The sequence below is a fragment of the Canis lupus genome, chromosome 18 (genome assembly GCF_003254725.2).
Source record: "Canis lupus dingo isolate Sandy chromosome 18, ASM325472v2, whole genome shotgun sequence".
Classification (NCBI taxonomy): domain Eukaryota; kingdom Metazoa; phylum Chordata; class Mammalia; order Carnivora; family Canidae; genus Canis; species Canis lupus.
In genome coordinates, this window is record NC_064260.1 from 15178171 (window position 1) to 15193627 (window position 15457).

General features: G+C 38.1%; 1 protein-coding gene across 24 annotated transcripts in view; it reads left to right on the top strand.

The window, feature by feature from the left end:
• SRPK2 (SRSF protein kinase 2) overlaps window positions 1-15457 on the top strand; it is a 249376-nt gene that overhangs the window by 184341 nt on the left and 49578 nt on the right. For all 24 annotated transcript variants that reach the window (XR_004806794.1, XR_003137714.3, XR_007403574.1 and 21 more), the window contains 3 exons: window positions 13183-13291; window positions 14373-14460; window positions 14654-14741. Coding sequence is in view for 20 of the 24 variants with exons in the window: in XM_025449507.3 (XP_025305292.1) it covers window positions 13183-13291; window positions 14373-14460; window positions 14654-14741 (285 nt within the window). In the remaining 4 variants the exon portion in view is untranslated. The remainder of the gene's footprint in view (window positions 1-13182; window positions 13292-14372; window positions 14461-14653; window positions 14742-15457) is intronic.

Here is a 15457-nt window from a genome sequence, read left to right on the forward strand (position 1 = left end):
ATTGATTTGCCTGTTGTGATCTATCTAGTTACTGTGTGCTAGGAATACTGTCTTTCTCCTCATAGTGTTTAAAATCTCCTGGAATAGGGGCACCTGGCTGGCTCAGTCTGTGGAACGTGCGGCTCTGGATCTTGGGGTTTTGAATTTGAGCCCCACGTTGGGTGTAAAGATTACCTAAAAAAAAATAAAATCTTTAAAGTAAAATCTCCTGGGAATGACAAATGAGAAAATGAATAATTAAAATATTGTACTTTGAAACAGAACATACTGAGACATTAGAGAGGTACATAAGAGAAGTATAAGACAGGAGCTTCTCCTCAGCCTGGAAAATCAGGAAATGCTTCCAAGCAGGAGGGCCTTGTTTGAGCTTAACCTGTAAGATAAGTAGGTGTTAATCATATCCTAACATTTTACATAATTGAGACATATTTTACACATAGAATTCATGGAATATAATAGACAAATAGATGAGGAAATTATAGAAAAGAATAATTAGGGCAGCCCGGGTGGTTTGGCGGTTTAGCGCCGCCTGCAGCCCAGGGCGTGATCCTGGAGACCCTGGATCGAGTCCCGCATCAGGCTCTCTGCATGGAGCCTGCTTCTCCCTCTGCCTGTGTCTCTGCCTCTCTCTCTCTCTCTCTGCATCTCTATGAATAAATAAATAAAATCTTAAAAAAAAAGAATAATTAGTCACATTAAGGTAAATACATAAAGATTTATTAATATATATCTGTACAGTTTATGAGTGTGTAAATTTTTCCCTGGGTTTCTTAGTCATCAAAGCGAGGAAGGAAGTGTAATGGTTATGAGACTGACAGTTTTCATAAGATGAAAACAAACTAGTCACTCTAAACAAGAGTGCTTTTTCGTGGTGCTAAAGATAAATCTATCATGAACCAAGATATTTCTGAGATTTTATTCTTCCTACAAGCTGGTAAGTTAGCCAGCCAGTTTCATAGATGCTTGCAGAAGACCTGAGACTCCTGAGTCAGAAACGGAGGGTTTGATGACTCACAGAGCCACAAACAGCATGTGTTCATGTCCATTCTGGTTATCCCTGACCCTAAATCCCACAAGGGCCCTGTGGAGGCAGGCAGGGCCAGGTGGATTCTCTGCATGCTGTGCTTTGTATCAAAGTTAAGGAACTTCAAGCTTAGGAAACTCTAATCTTTTATGGGTATGCAGCCAAACCTGCCTAACCTTTGTTCCCGAGGGGAGATATTTATCATACTGGACAGCAAATCACTGTATCCTCTTCTCCAGTGGGAGTTAGTATGTCTGTTTTCCAAGGTTATTCACTTTGGAAACCTTTGAAAGATAGTATGGAACAAGGACGATCAATGTCTATATTCAAAAGATGTGCAGAAATCTGGTTGGTTTGGGACCAGGTTCTCTCATGACATTACAGTCAAGCTGGGGCTGCAGTAATTTGTAGGCTTGACTGGCCTACAGGATCTGCTTCCCTGATCATTTTGGAGGTTGTTGGCAGGTCTCAGTTCCTTACTGCTGTTGGCTAGAGGTTTCAAGTACTTAACACATGCGACTCTCTACAGGGCTGCTCACAACAAGGCAACGAGGTGGAGAGGAAGCACTCAAGATAGAAGCCACAGGGATACCTGGGTGGCTCAGCAGTTGAGCATCTGCCTTTGGCTCAGGTTGTGATCCTGGAGTCCCGGGATTGAGTCCCACACCAGGCTGGGACCTGCTGCATGGGACCTGCTTCTCCCTCTGACTGTGCCTCTGTCTGTCTCTGTGTGTCTTTCATGAATAAATAAACAAAATCTTATAAAAAATAAATAAGATAGAAGCCACAGTTTCTATAAAACTATGATAAGCCAACACTCTAATTTCTTGGGAAATGACAAAAACTTGAATTTTGAAAATCTTGATTGTTTTATAAGTATATTTTAATGTTTAACCATTGATAGACAAAAAGATGAATTTCTTCAATCAATGTGATACATTAATTATATCAATAAAAGAAGATAAAAAGCATATGGTCATTTCAGTAGATGCAGAAAAAGCATTTGACAAAATACAAAACTCATTCATGATAAATACTCTCAAAAAAGTAGGTTTACGGGAAACATACCTCAACATTCATAATAAAATAATATGAAAAACAGTGAACTTCATACTCAATGGAGAAAAACTGAGAGCTTTTCCCTTAAGGTCAGGAACAAGACACAGAAGTCTATTCTTACCACTTTTTTTTTCTTTGAAGATTTTTTTTTATTTATTTGAGACAGAGCATGTGCACATGAAGTCAGCAGGGGAGAGGGGTAGAGGGACAGGAAAAGAATTTGAAGCCGACTTCTCGCTGAACATAGAACCTGACATGGGGATCAACCTCACAACCCCGAGATCACGATCTGAGCCAAAGACAAGAATCTGATGTTCAACCCACTGAGCCACTCAGGTAACCCCACTCTTACCACTTTTATTCGTATTGGAAGTCCTAGCCACAGCAGTCAGATAACAAAAAAGAAAAAAAGGAAAGGCATCCAAATCAGTAAGGAAGAAGTAAAACTTTCATATTTGCAGATGACATGTTATGATATATAGAAAACCCAAAAGATTCCACTAAAAAACTGCTAGAATTGGTAAATGAGTTCAGTAAAGTTGCATGATATAAAATCAGCATACAGAAATCTGTTGCATTTCTATATACCCATAATGAAGCAGCAGAAAGAGAAACTAAGAAAACAATCCCAATTACAATTGCATCAAAAATTATAAAATAGCTAGGAGTAAACTTAATCAAACAGGTGAAAATGACTTGGACTCTGAAAACTACAAAATATTAATAAAAGAAATTGAATACGACACAAAGAAATGAAATGACATTCTATACTCATGGATTGGAAGAAATTTATTGTTAAAATGTCCATACTGCCCAAAACAATCTACAGATTTAATGCAATCCCTATAAAAATACCAATAGCATTTTTCACAGAACTAGAATAGGCAGTCCTAAAATTTGTATGGAACCACAAAAGAACAGGGCACTTGGGTAGCTCAGTGGTTGAGCATCTACCTTTGGCTCAAATTGTTATCCTGGGGTCCTAGAATCGAGTCCTGCATCGGGTTACCCAGACGAAACCTGCTTCTCCCTCTGCTTATGTGTCTGCCTCTCTCTCTGTCTCTGTTGAATAAATAAGTAAGATGTCTTTAAAACAAAACAAAACAAAACAAAACAAAACAAAACAAAACAAAGCCACAACATATCCCGAATAGCCAAAGCCATCTTGAAAGAGAGACAAAACTGGAGGTATCACAATTCCAGACTTCCAAGTTAAATTACAAAGCTGTAGGAATCAAAATAGTATGTTACTGGCACAAAAACAGACACAAGATCAAGGGAAAAGAATTTGAAAACCCAGGAATAAACCCACAATAACATGGTCAATTTTCAACAAAGAAGGAAAGAATATGCAATGGAAAAAAGTCTCTAACAAATGGTGTTGGGAAAACTGGGCAGCTTCATGCAAAAGAATGGAACTGGACCACTTTCTTCTACCATACACAAAAATAAATTGAAAATGGATTAGAGACCTAAATGTGAAAACTGAAACCATAAAAATCCTAGAAGAGAGCATATGTAATAATTTTTCTGACATTGGCCATAGCAGCGTTTTTCTAGATATGCCTCCTGAGGCAAGGGAAAGAAAAGCAAAAATAAACTATTGGGAATACATTGAAATAAAAAACTTCTGCACAGTGAAGGAAACAAAACTAAAAGGCAGCTTACTGAACGAGAGAAGATATTTTCAAATGACATATCTGATGAAGGGTTAGTATCCAAAATATTTAAAGAACCGATACAACTCAACACCCCAAAACCAAATAATCTAATTTAAAAGTGTACAGAAGACATGAACAGGCATTTCCCCCCAAAAAAGACATCCAGATGGCCAACAGACACATAAAAAGATGCTCAACATCACTCATCATCAGGGCAATTCAAATCAAAACCACAATGAGATATCACACCTGTCAGAATGGCTAAAATAAAAAACAACAAATAACATGTGTTGAGGATGTTGAGAATAAAGGAACCTTCTTACAGTGTTGGTGGGAATGTAAGCTGGTGTAGCCACTGTGGAAAACAGCATGTAGTTTCCTCAAAAAGTTTAAAATAGTACTACCTTACAATCTAGTATTTGGACTATTGAGTATTTACCCAAAAAATACTAATTCAAATGGATACATGCACTGCCTATGTCCATTCCAGTTTTATTTACCATAGACAAACTATGGAAGTAGCCCAAATGTCCATCAATAGATGAATTTACAAAGAAACACACACACACACACAGGAATATTAAGCGGCCACAAAAAATGTAATCTTGTCATTTGCAACAACATGGATAGAGCTGGAGAGTATAATGCAAAGCAAAATAAGGCAGAGAAAGACATACCATATGATTTCACTCATGTGGAATTAAGACACAAATAGGCAGAGGAAAAAGAGACAAACCAAGAAACAGAGTTTTTAAAAAAGATTTTATTTTTTAGAGTGAGTGTGGAGAGGGGCAGAAGGAGAGAGAGGGGGGATCCCATGATCCTGAGAACACGATGGAAACCAAGATGCCGTCACTCTTAACTATAGAGAACAAACTGATGGTTACCAATGAAGGGGGGGGGGGGTTAATAAAAAGGTGATGAGGATTAAAGAGGTACACTTATCATGATGTGCACTGAGTTTATGGAATTGTTGAATTGCTATACTGTACACGTGAAACTAATCTAACACTGTATGTTAACTCTCCTGGAATTAAAAACCTTTAGAGAAAGAAAAGTTGGGGATCCCTGGGTGGCTCAGCAGTTTAGCGCCTACCTTTGGTTTGGGTTGTGATCCTGGGGACCCGGGATCGAGTCCCACATTGGGCTTCCTGCATGGAGCCTGCTTCTCCCTCTGCCAGTGTCTCTGGCTCTCTCTGTGTGTATCTCTCATGAATAAATAAATAAAATCTTAAAAAAAAAAGAAAGAAAAAAGTATCTTTTTGACATTTGATAGCTATAAATCATCATCATATCTGGAGTATCACAAGCCTTTTACTAATTGGACTATGTTAATAAGTTAGATTACCCATTGGGCCAGTTTTACCATCTTAACTAGATGTTGACCGTACCCTGAAGCCTGGTCTGCTGACTCATTAATCTGTCATTAGTCACAGTGGATTTGGATAATGGCAGAGCAGCAGTGAACATTTAAGTGGCACTGAATATGGGCCCAGGTATGGTTCTGAGCAGGTGACTGTAGGGGCAGGTATACAGAGAAACAGTAATTTGCTCAGTGTTACTACATAGCTGGCGAGTGCCAGTGCTGATTGAAATCAGCATCCTTTTAAAAACACAAATCTAATAAATAAGTAGTTGGCAGGCGAGAGCTTAAAATTATTTGTTGGACTTCCTGTTAACATTTTGTATATTGAAGGTCTCTCAATCTATGGATTCTACTTAAATCTCTGTGGCTCCACTGCAAAAATTGTTTCTGTGTTTTATCATATTTTATGTTCAAGTAACTTGTTACTTCTTTAGGTCACAGATAAATAGGAATCCTCTTTTGGGGCATTTTCCTTTGCTCTGGGTTTCCCTATAGAGCTCTCTCCCATTCATTAGTGTTACAGAGAATATTTGGTGATAACACAAGTTAATTTATAATTAAAAGGGGTTTTTTTTAGATTTAATTTTTTTATTAGAGAGAGAGAGAGAGACCGAGATCGCCTAGGGGGTGGGCTTGATCAGGGAGAGAAACAGCAGCTAGGGGTGAAGGAGGAGGGAAAGACTCCTTAGCTGACTCTGCACTGAGCAAGAGCCTGACTCAGGGCTCCATCTCACGATCATGACCTGAGCTGAAATTTTCTCTTACTTGCTTTGTTATATACATATATGCATTTTTCTTTTTTCTTTTTTTTAAAAGATTTTATTTATTCTTTTGACACACAGAGCATAAGCAGGGATACTGGGAGAAGGAGAGGTAGAAGCCGACTCCCCGCTGAGCAGGGAGCCAGATGGGGGGCTCCATCCTGGGACCTCGATGTGGGGGTTGATCCCAAAACCCTGAGATCGTGACCTGAGCCGAAGGCAGACGCTTAACCAACTGTGCCCCCAGGTGCCCCTTGGAACATTTTTTCTTTTACCGAGTTATTGAAAAGGAAGTTCTAAAAATCATGAGTTTTTACTCCAAAAAATCATTGGCAGATTATCTAAGAAAAAGCACTCTCATTATATAGCCATAATGTCATTGTTACAACTAAGAAAATAATTCCATAATATTATCTAAAATCCATATCTTACCTTTTATACCAGTTTTTTTTTTATTTTTATAATCTGGGTCCTAATTGGTTTAGCCATTACATTAACTTTTTTTTTTTCATCCTCTATGAATGAACGCCCTCTTCTTTTAGTTCTTTGGCAACTTTAGGTCCAAGCCTGTCTATAGGTTTTTCACAAATGCTCTTGTTGCTACTTTGTCCAGAATTTTGATCTGGAATGCATGTTAGATATCAGGAAATGTGGTTTATTTGTTTGTTTTTCCTGTTTATTGAACTAATCATATGGTTTCTAAGTTTTTATTTCTGGGATAAAACCCGCCTGGTCATGGAGTATTATCCTTTTTATATGTTTAATTAGATTTGATGAAATTTTGTTGAGAATTTTTATATTTACATCATGGGGAAAATTGGTCTGTAGCTTTCTTATAATGTCTTTGTCTTTGGAATCAAAGTAATGCTGGCTTCATAGATTGAGATTGGGAGTGTTTCCTCCTTTTCAGTTTTCAGGAAGTATGTAGAATTGTTAGTATTTTTCCTGTAAATGTTTGATATTATTCACCAATTTGTTTTTTATGGGAAGATTTCTAACTACAAATTGATTTAAAAAAAAAAAAAAAACTGATACAGAGGAGCGCCTGGGTGGCTCAGATGGTTAAGTGTTTGCCTTCCAGCTTAGGTCATGATCTCCAGAGTTCCAGGATGCAGTCCCTGCTCAGCAGGCAGTCTGTTTCTCCCTCTCCCTCTGTCCCTCCCCTCTGCTTGTGGGCACTCGTGTGTGTGTGTGTGTGTGTGTGTGTGTGTGTGTGTGTGTGTGTGTGCGCGCGCGCATGCGCGCACGCACACTCTCTCTCTCTGTCTCTCTAAAATGAATAAAATCTTAAAAAAAAAAAAAAACAAAAACCGGGATCCCTGGGTGGCGCAGCGGTTTGGCGCCTGCCTCTGGCCCAGGGTAGGATCCTGGAGACCTGGGATCGAATCCCACATCAGGCTCCCGGCATGGAGCCTGCTTCTCCCTCTGCCTATGTCTCTGCCTCTCTCTCTCTCTCTCTCTCTCTCTCTCTCTCTCTGTGTGTGACTATCATAAATAAATAAAAAAAGATTAAAAAAAAAAAAACAAAACCCAAACTGGGCAGCCCCGTGATGCAGCGGTTTAGCGCCGCCTACAGCCCAGGGTGTGATCCTGGGGACCCGGGATCAAGTCCCACGTCAGGCTCCTTGCGTGGAGCCTGATTCTCCCTCTGCCTGTGTCTCTGCCTCTCTCTCTCTCTCTGTCTCTGTCTCTCACGAATAAATAAATAAAATCTTAAATAAATAAATAAATAAATCCCCAAACTGATAGTTATTTAGGTAATTCTTTTTTTTATAATAAATTTATTTTTTATTGGTGTTCAATTTACCAAAATACAGAATAACACCCAGTGCTCATCCCGTCAAGTGCCCCCCTCAGTGCCCGTCACCCATTCACCCCCATCCCCCGCCCTCCTCCCCTTCCACCACCCCTAGGTATGTAATTCTTGATTGGAGCTTGGGTGTGTTGTGTTTTTCATGGTATTTGTCCATTTCATCTGTGTTTTCATATTTATACGTATAAAATTGTTTGTAATATTCTTTTATTATCTTGTAATAGCTATAAAATATGTAGTGATGTCACCTCTCTTGTGTTGGTAATTTGTGTTTTCTTTCTTTTTTCCCTGGTCAACTTAGCTAGTTTATTATTTTCATTTTCTTAAAGAACCAGCTTTTGGTTTCGCAGATTTCTATTTTTCTGCTGCTGCTTTCACTAATTACAGCTTATATGTTTATTCTTTTCTTTCTTCTGCTTATTTTGTTTTTTTTTTTCCTTAAGATTTTATTTATTTATTCATGAGAGACACAGAGAGAAAGGCAGAGACATAGGCAGAGGGAGAAGCAGGGTCCCCCTCAAGGATCCCGGGATCATGCCCTGAGCCCAGGCAGACAGATGCTTCACCATTGAGCCCCCCAGGCATCCCTCTTTACTTACTTTGACTTACACTTTTTTTTTGGGGGGGGGGGGTGTTTTGTTTTGTTTTTGTTTTAGCTGGAAAGAACTTATTGATTTGAGATCTTTTTTCTGATATGGGCATTTGGTGCTCTAAATTTTCCTCTTAAATTTTAATGTCTTTGCAATATTTCACAGATGCTGATGTTAGATTTTCATTTAGTGTAAAATACTTAATAATTTTCTTATGATTTCTTCTTTATCTCATGGGTTATTTTAAAGTGTATTATTTTCCCAATTTTGTGATATTTTTACCCCATTTTTATTGAATTTTGTTGTGGTCTGAGAACATGCCATGACTTGAATCTTTTCTGTTTAAACTTTTTTTTTTTTTAAGATTTTATTTATTTATTCATGAAAGACACAGAGTGGCAGAGACACAGGCAGAGGGAGAAGCAGGCTCCATGCAAGGACCTGATGTGGGACTCGATCCTCGGTCTTTGAGATCATGACCTGAGCTGAAGGCAGATGCTCAACCACTGAGCCACGCAGGCGTCCCTTAAACTTGTTTTTTGCCCAGCATATGGTTTATGTTGTTACATGTTCCTTGTACTTGAAAAAAATATTTGCTATTGATTAGAATATTCTATAAATGTCGATTTTATCAAGGTGGTTGGTGGTGTATTCAAATCTTTTATATCCTTGTTGCTTTTCTATCTCTTTGTTCTATTAACTTTTGAGGAAAGAGTATAGGTATCTCTAGTGATCCCAGGTTAGTCTCTATAATTGTTTTGTGAACAAACTTCTTTTTACCATCTCTTCCTTTTTTAAGACTCTTGAAGGTGATTCTCAGGTTTTTCTTCAGACCTTTACAAAGCCTTCAGTGATTGTGGAGAGAAACCTCCCCATCAGAGGACTGAGAAACTAGTGTTCACACCAAAAAAATGAGTACTTAATAGCACCTTGATTAGAAAATAAAGACAGCTGAAAATACTTCCAGACTATTGTGTATGATAGAGTTCTGAACTTTTGATTCACTCAAATTGACCTTATTTTTGGCTCAGCAAGGAAAAGGGAGACGTCTTTATCTTTGGCCAACAATTCAGAACAGCTAGGAAGGATAGTTTTAGAATTGTCTTCTTTGGAGCCTTGATGGTTTGAGTAGAGCTTGAGTGACAGTTTTCTTCAGTGTGCTAGAGGGATAGGGGTTGGACAAGAAATCAGCAAGTGAACTTAATTACTTAACAGTCCATTTTTATTCCCTTGGATTTGTCATCCGATCTAATATTTATTTTTTTAAATAATTAAAGGTAAATTTCTAAGTGACAAGTGCATGGTTTTTATATTAAGTAATACAAATACTAATGGGCAGCCCGGGTGGCTCAGCAGTTTAGCGCCACCTTTGGTCTAGGGCGTGATCCTGGAGACCCGGGATCGAGTCCCACATCGGGCTCCCTGCATGGAACCTGCTTCTCCCTCTGCCTGTGTCTCTGCCTCTTTGTGTGTGTGTGTCTCTCTCTGATGAATAAATAAATAAATTCTTTAAAAATCAATCAGTCAATCAATCTGAAGTACAAATGTGTCAACCAAACTCAAGTCATATAGTTCACAAGTGCGTGAGCCTTTCTGGTACTCTCCCTGATGTCATGACCAGGATCTTAGGCGTAGCACTGCTGATAAATTCCTGCATTGGAGATAAGGAGATGTCCTTATCTAGTTTGTGACTGTTCTCAAGATTCCTTGTGTGCTAGACAGTATTGTAAGCCATGGAGTGTTCATTGCTAGTAGTCATTATGGTGCACACTGTTTGCTGATCTCAGGGAATTGGAGAATTTATTGGCAGAGTTACAGGAGTGGCCATTTCCTCTAACTCCATGGGTGTTGGGCAGGTTGGTGTGGTCTGCTGTGTGGAATCATGCTCTACCTTTCTGGCAGCATGAGTATTATTTACCCTTTTGTGGGAAGAGACTTGTTTTCTGTGGAGATCTGGGAGTTAGGGTAGAAGAATATATGGAATATAGTTTTGAAATTATTGTATGTCATGTTTTCAAAATCAAAGCATAAGTGTTTAGTACTTTTGTTTTACATTTGTATTCAACAATTGTCTCTCTGCCCCCTCTTGTTTTAGTTGGTCTGCCTTTAGGTATATTCTTTTTTTTTTTTTTTTTTAATCCTCTGCTAAGTACATTACTCTTAGTTCATCTGTGGGCTTCTGAGATAACTGGACTAAATTAATTTTTGTTCAACTTTCAAAGCCCTATTGAGAAAAGGAATGGCTATGCTAAATAGTGCTCTTCTGTTCTTGCTCACATGTACACACTTTGGTTGTTGGAGAATCCAAGTCTGAAACATACCATAATGATAAAAATTTCTTCTCTTTATGCATAATTAAATTATTTTTAAATTTAGAGACTTTAATATTGGGAATAATATGCAATTAAGTAGTAAATAGCTTCTAATTAAGCTTTCAAGTGTTCCCTATATACTTCGACCGGGAAATAGTCCTGCAGTTGTTAAAAACGAAATCCATTTCTTTCTGGTGGACAAGGCATGGACTTTGGAGTCAAATTCGGTTTCCAGACCTCAACCTGCTTTGTGGGGTGGTTGTAAGAAATTACATAGACATTGGTGTTCCCTAAATACTTTTGTGTTGTGAAATGTGACTTTTTTTTTTTAAAGGATCATTTCATGAACAAATATGTCTGGAATTTGCAGCATGCTCTCTTCTCTTTGAAATCCCCACTGTGTGTTAAGACATTGGGCTCTTAGAACGCTGTGGTCAAAACATCTGCTTTGCTTTGTTGAATTTCTTATTTCCTAGACTCTCCCTTCTCCCCACTTCTACCATGGAACACCAGCAACATATTGTGGAATTTACTTCCTTTCATGGAACATGGTTTTGAAAATAAAGTGCCTAGCACAATGCCCCTAATTTGTACTTGGAAAATTATAGTTTTTCTCTCCTTTTCAGTGTTAATTTTAATGGTTCAAAATTGTATTGTAAATTCAATTCACTTCAATTTTAGTTTAACCTTTTAAGTAAGTAATAAGCCATTTTTTTCTTCTCATTTTATTGAGATGTATTTCATAATATAGCACTGTATGAGCTTCAGGTATATAGCATCATGACTTGACCTATGTGTTTATTGTGAAATCACTACAATGAGTTTAGTCACCACCTATCTTATCTGCTATATTCTTAATTTATTATCTTTTAGTTCATATCTTTTACCCAGAATACTGTTAAAGGCTTTGTGTGTGTGTGTGTTTTTAAGATTTTATTTATTTATTCATGAGACACACACACACACACACACACACACACAGAGGCAGAGACACAGGCAGAGGGAGAAGCAGGCTCCATGCAGGAGCCCAATGTACGACTCAATCCCGGGACTCCAGGATCATACCCTAGGCCAATAGCAGATGCTAAACCACTGAGCCACCCAGGGATCCCCCTGTTAAAGACTTTGATATTAAAATCTGAGAAATCGGGATACCTGGGTGGCGCAGCGGTTTGGCGCCTGCCTTTGGCCCAGGGCACGATCCTGGAGACCCAGGATCGAATCCCACATCGGGCTCCCGGTGCATGGGGCCTGCTTCTCCCTCTGCCTATGTCTCTGCCTCTCTCTCTCTGTGACTATCATAAATTAAAAAAAAATAAAATAAAATAAAATCTGAGAAATCCAGGTGTAATGGCAGGAGAATAAGAATCTTTAAAACTCAGTATCTTGTCAAATTACTGCTTCACTAATTCAGTTAGGAAACAATCTAAATAAACCCAAAAAATATTCATAGTATTTCTTGAAGTTTACTCCTAGCCTTCTGAAAGAAACTTAGATACATTAAAAGATGTGGCTTGAATACTTCCTGCACCTGCTCTGAGCCTCTGAACACTAGCTGGGAAGGACCTATCCACGGACCTATCCTTCCTTGAGTGACTTGTAAGAATTGACTTGCAGACTTGAAAAATGAGAGATAATGTTGCAATAAAGAAGCGGATGTTATAAGAATAAAAAGTCAGAAAGCATTATGTGTATTTTAGTAAAAAATTAAGGTAGATAAAAAGAATAAAAGTAATTTTATACCCAGAGATGTTTGTTGCAAACATCTTATCCCCCTAGATTTTTCCTGGTGTATTTCACAAAAATGGTATCACATTCTTCATGCTACTTTGCAGCCTGTTTATTTTACTTACAAATACAGAGTAAAGGTCTTTTTATGCCAGATATTTATGAAAGCACTCTTTTACCTTTCCCAAGTATCTGCCTCCACAGGGTATGCTCTCTCACTCTCCATCCTATTTCTCAGCAGTGGTTTGAGGTTGGAGAAGTCAGGGGAGAGAGGAGTGAGCTGTGTTGGAGGGTGAACTGTTGTACATTATATGATTCCTTGTTGGTTATACACTAACTATTGGTGTATGCAGATTTACTCAGAGTACACATTTTTTATTTTGCTGAGTTATTATACTAACCCAAGAAGATTTGCATTGAATTTATTGCTTAGAAAAGAAGATGACATTGTATGGAAAAGTCAAGAACTGGTGTGTGCATATTATGTACACAAATTACTGTTACAGAGTGCTTGATGGCTTGTCTGAGTTAAATCAGAATGAACAGAAGGGCTTTTTAGGCAAAGGACATTTTTCTCTCGATGAAAGATACTTTCAAGAAAAATGTTGTATTATTAAACATATTTTGATCTGATTTTAGTACTTAGAGCTTTCTTAAATGGACTCAAGAACTGACTAAAGGGTGCACCTGGCGGGCTCAGTCAGTAGAGCATGTAATTCTTGATCTTGGGGTCTTGAGTTCAAGCTCCACATTGAGTATAGAGATTAATTGAAAAATAAATACAATCTTAAAAAAAAAAGAACTGACACAAAGGAAGAGATTTTATTACTATTTCTCTGAAATTAAAAAAAAAATTTTTTTATAACAGGTGGCTACCATCCGGTGAAAATTGGAGACCTCTTCAATGGCCGCTACCATGTTATTAGGAAGCTAGGATGGGGACACTTCTCAACTGTCTGGCTGTGCTGGGATATGCAGTAAGTGTTCTTTGTCATTTGTGCATTTAGTTTCTGGACTAGTTCAACCTTTATAATACAATATGGCTGAGGAGCATGCCTACTTCTGTTGTGGCATGTATACTACTTGGCATAAGCCTGCCCCACTCACCTAGAGACCCACCCACCCCAGTCAGAAGTTCTCTTGTCTGTTATCTTAATATTATTAACTTTCTTCTGCTTTTATGTCTGAAGCTTATTCATTGAAATTGCATTGTATCACATATTCTTCTAATAATTCACCCATATCAGAGAAACATTCACATGTAAAATAATGATGTGTCGACCTTAAAAGTCAGTGGTTTCTAACTTTTTTTTTTTTTTTTTTTTACGGCTCCATAGTATGAAACTACAATGCTACCCCTTACACACATACATATATGGTGTGTATGTGTATGTACTAAAACAGAAGTGTTATAAAATAAGAATTACCTTTAATGTATGGATGAACTCTGATATTTTTCCAGTCTACCTTTTTTTTTTAATTAGGTAAAGACAACATGATGCAAAGAAGAGATTGTTTTGATCCATTAACCTATTGCTTAATTGCTGTTGCACAATTTGAAAAGTACTGTCTTGTTTTTTTTTTTTTTTTCAAGATTTTATTCATTTATTCATGAGAGACACAGAGAGACAGAGACACAGGCAGAGGGAGAAGGCTCCATGCAGGGAGCCCGATGTGGGACTCAATCCCGGGACTCCGGGATCACACCCTGGGCTGAAAGCAGGCGCTAAACTGCTGAGCCACCCAGGGATCCCCGAAAAAGTACTGTTTTAAAGGAAAGATTTTTAGAAGTTCTTATTTATTGGGATGCTTGGGTGGCTCAGTGGTTGAGCATCTGCCTTTGGCTCAGGTCCTGATCCTGGGGTCCTGGGATCAAGTCTTATATCAGGCTCCCCGCAGGGAACCTGCTTCTCCCTCTGCCTATGTCCCTGCCCCTCTCTCTGTGTGTCTGTCATGAATAAATAAAATCTTTAAAAAAAGGAAGTTTCTATTTATTGAATAGATGTTATTATAATGATTACTTCTGTTAATATTAAAAATATGCATTTTTTTTTAAAGGGGGAAAAGATTTGTTGCAATGAAAGTTGTAAAAAGTGCCCAGCATTATACAGAGACAGCCTTGGATGAAATAAAACTGCTCAAATGTGTAAGTATCCCCAAAATGTGAATAATGCAAGAAAAATTAATGACAAAATTTTACAGAGGAATTTTTAAGTTTGAATGATGAATCTTTTATCTTTAAAAACATCCATTTTACTAAAATGTTTTTAGTTGATTATAATGGAAATGACTTTCAGTCTTAAATATTTCTGTCCTTGAATTCATTTTTTTTCCTGTAGGTTCGAGAAAGTGATCCCACTGACCCGAATAAAGACATGGTAGTACAGTTAATTGATGACTTCAAGATTTCAGGCATGAATGGAATACGTATCCTTACTGATAATTCTTTTATTTCCTAGTGGCTTTTTACTTTTAAAATATGGAAATATTTCAAGCTTGTTTAAACTCCTGTTTGCTGTGCTGTATCAATGTCTATATAAAGCCTCTACTGTCATCATAGAATGCTATAACATGGTATGCCGAAAATTCCCCAATTCCTGCCAGTCCATTTCAGTGTCTTGGGTAATCTCTCTGGGGTTGTACAGCATCTTAAACATTCTTCTTGTCCAGGCACCGTGCTCTTTACAGACAATCCCTCTACCTTCAATATCAAGCTGGGGAAGAACCATACATATGTGTAAGTAGAGAGCAGAGAAAGATTAGTCACAGTCATCATTACAGATGAAAAGGAGCAAAAGATCGGTTGTGTCAAGAGTCAGGGTCTTCTCCTTGCCAATCTTTTGCTCCTTCCATCATAACATGTTTGGAACAGATCCATCATTTTGGTATTTGACCTCCTCCAGCTCCAGAAGCCCGAGGACAAAGCCTTCTCCCAGCTTACAGCCCAGACTGGTACCCTGTTTCTGTATCTCCTAAGCTTTAATCCCTGAGCAGGCACTTCCTTCATACCCTGTATGTCTGAAGGAGGTTCTGTATTTCCTTCAGAGATTGGATTAGAGGGTACTAGTAAGTACCAGTGCCTGCTGATGTCACTTTGTCTTTTCCTCAAGATTATTTCTGGTTGTTGCTCAGTGCATTTTCCC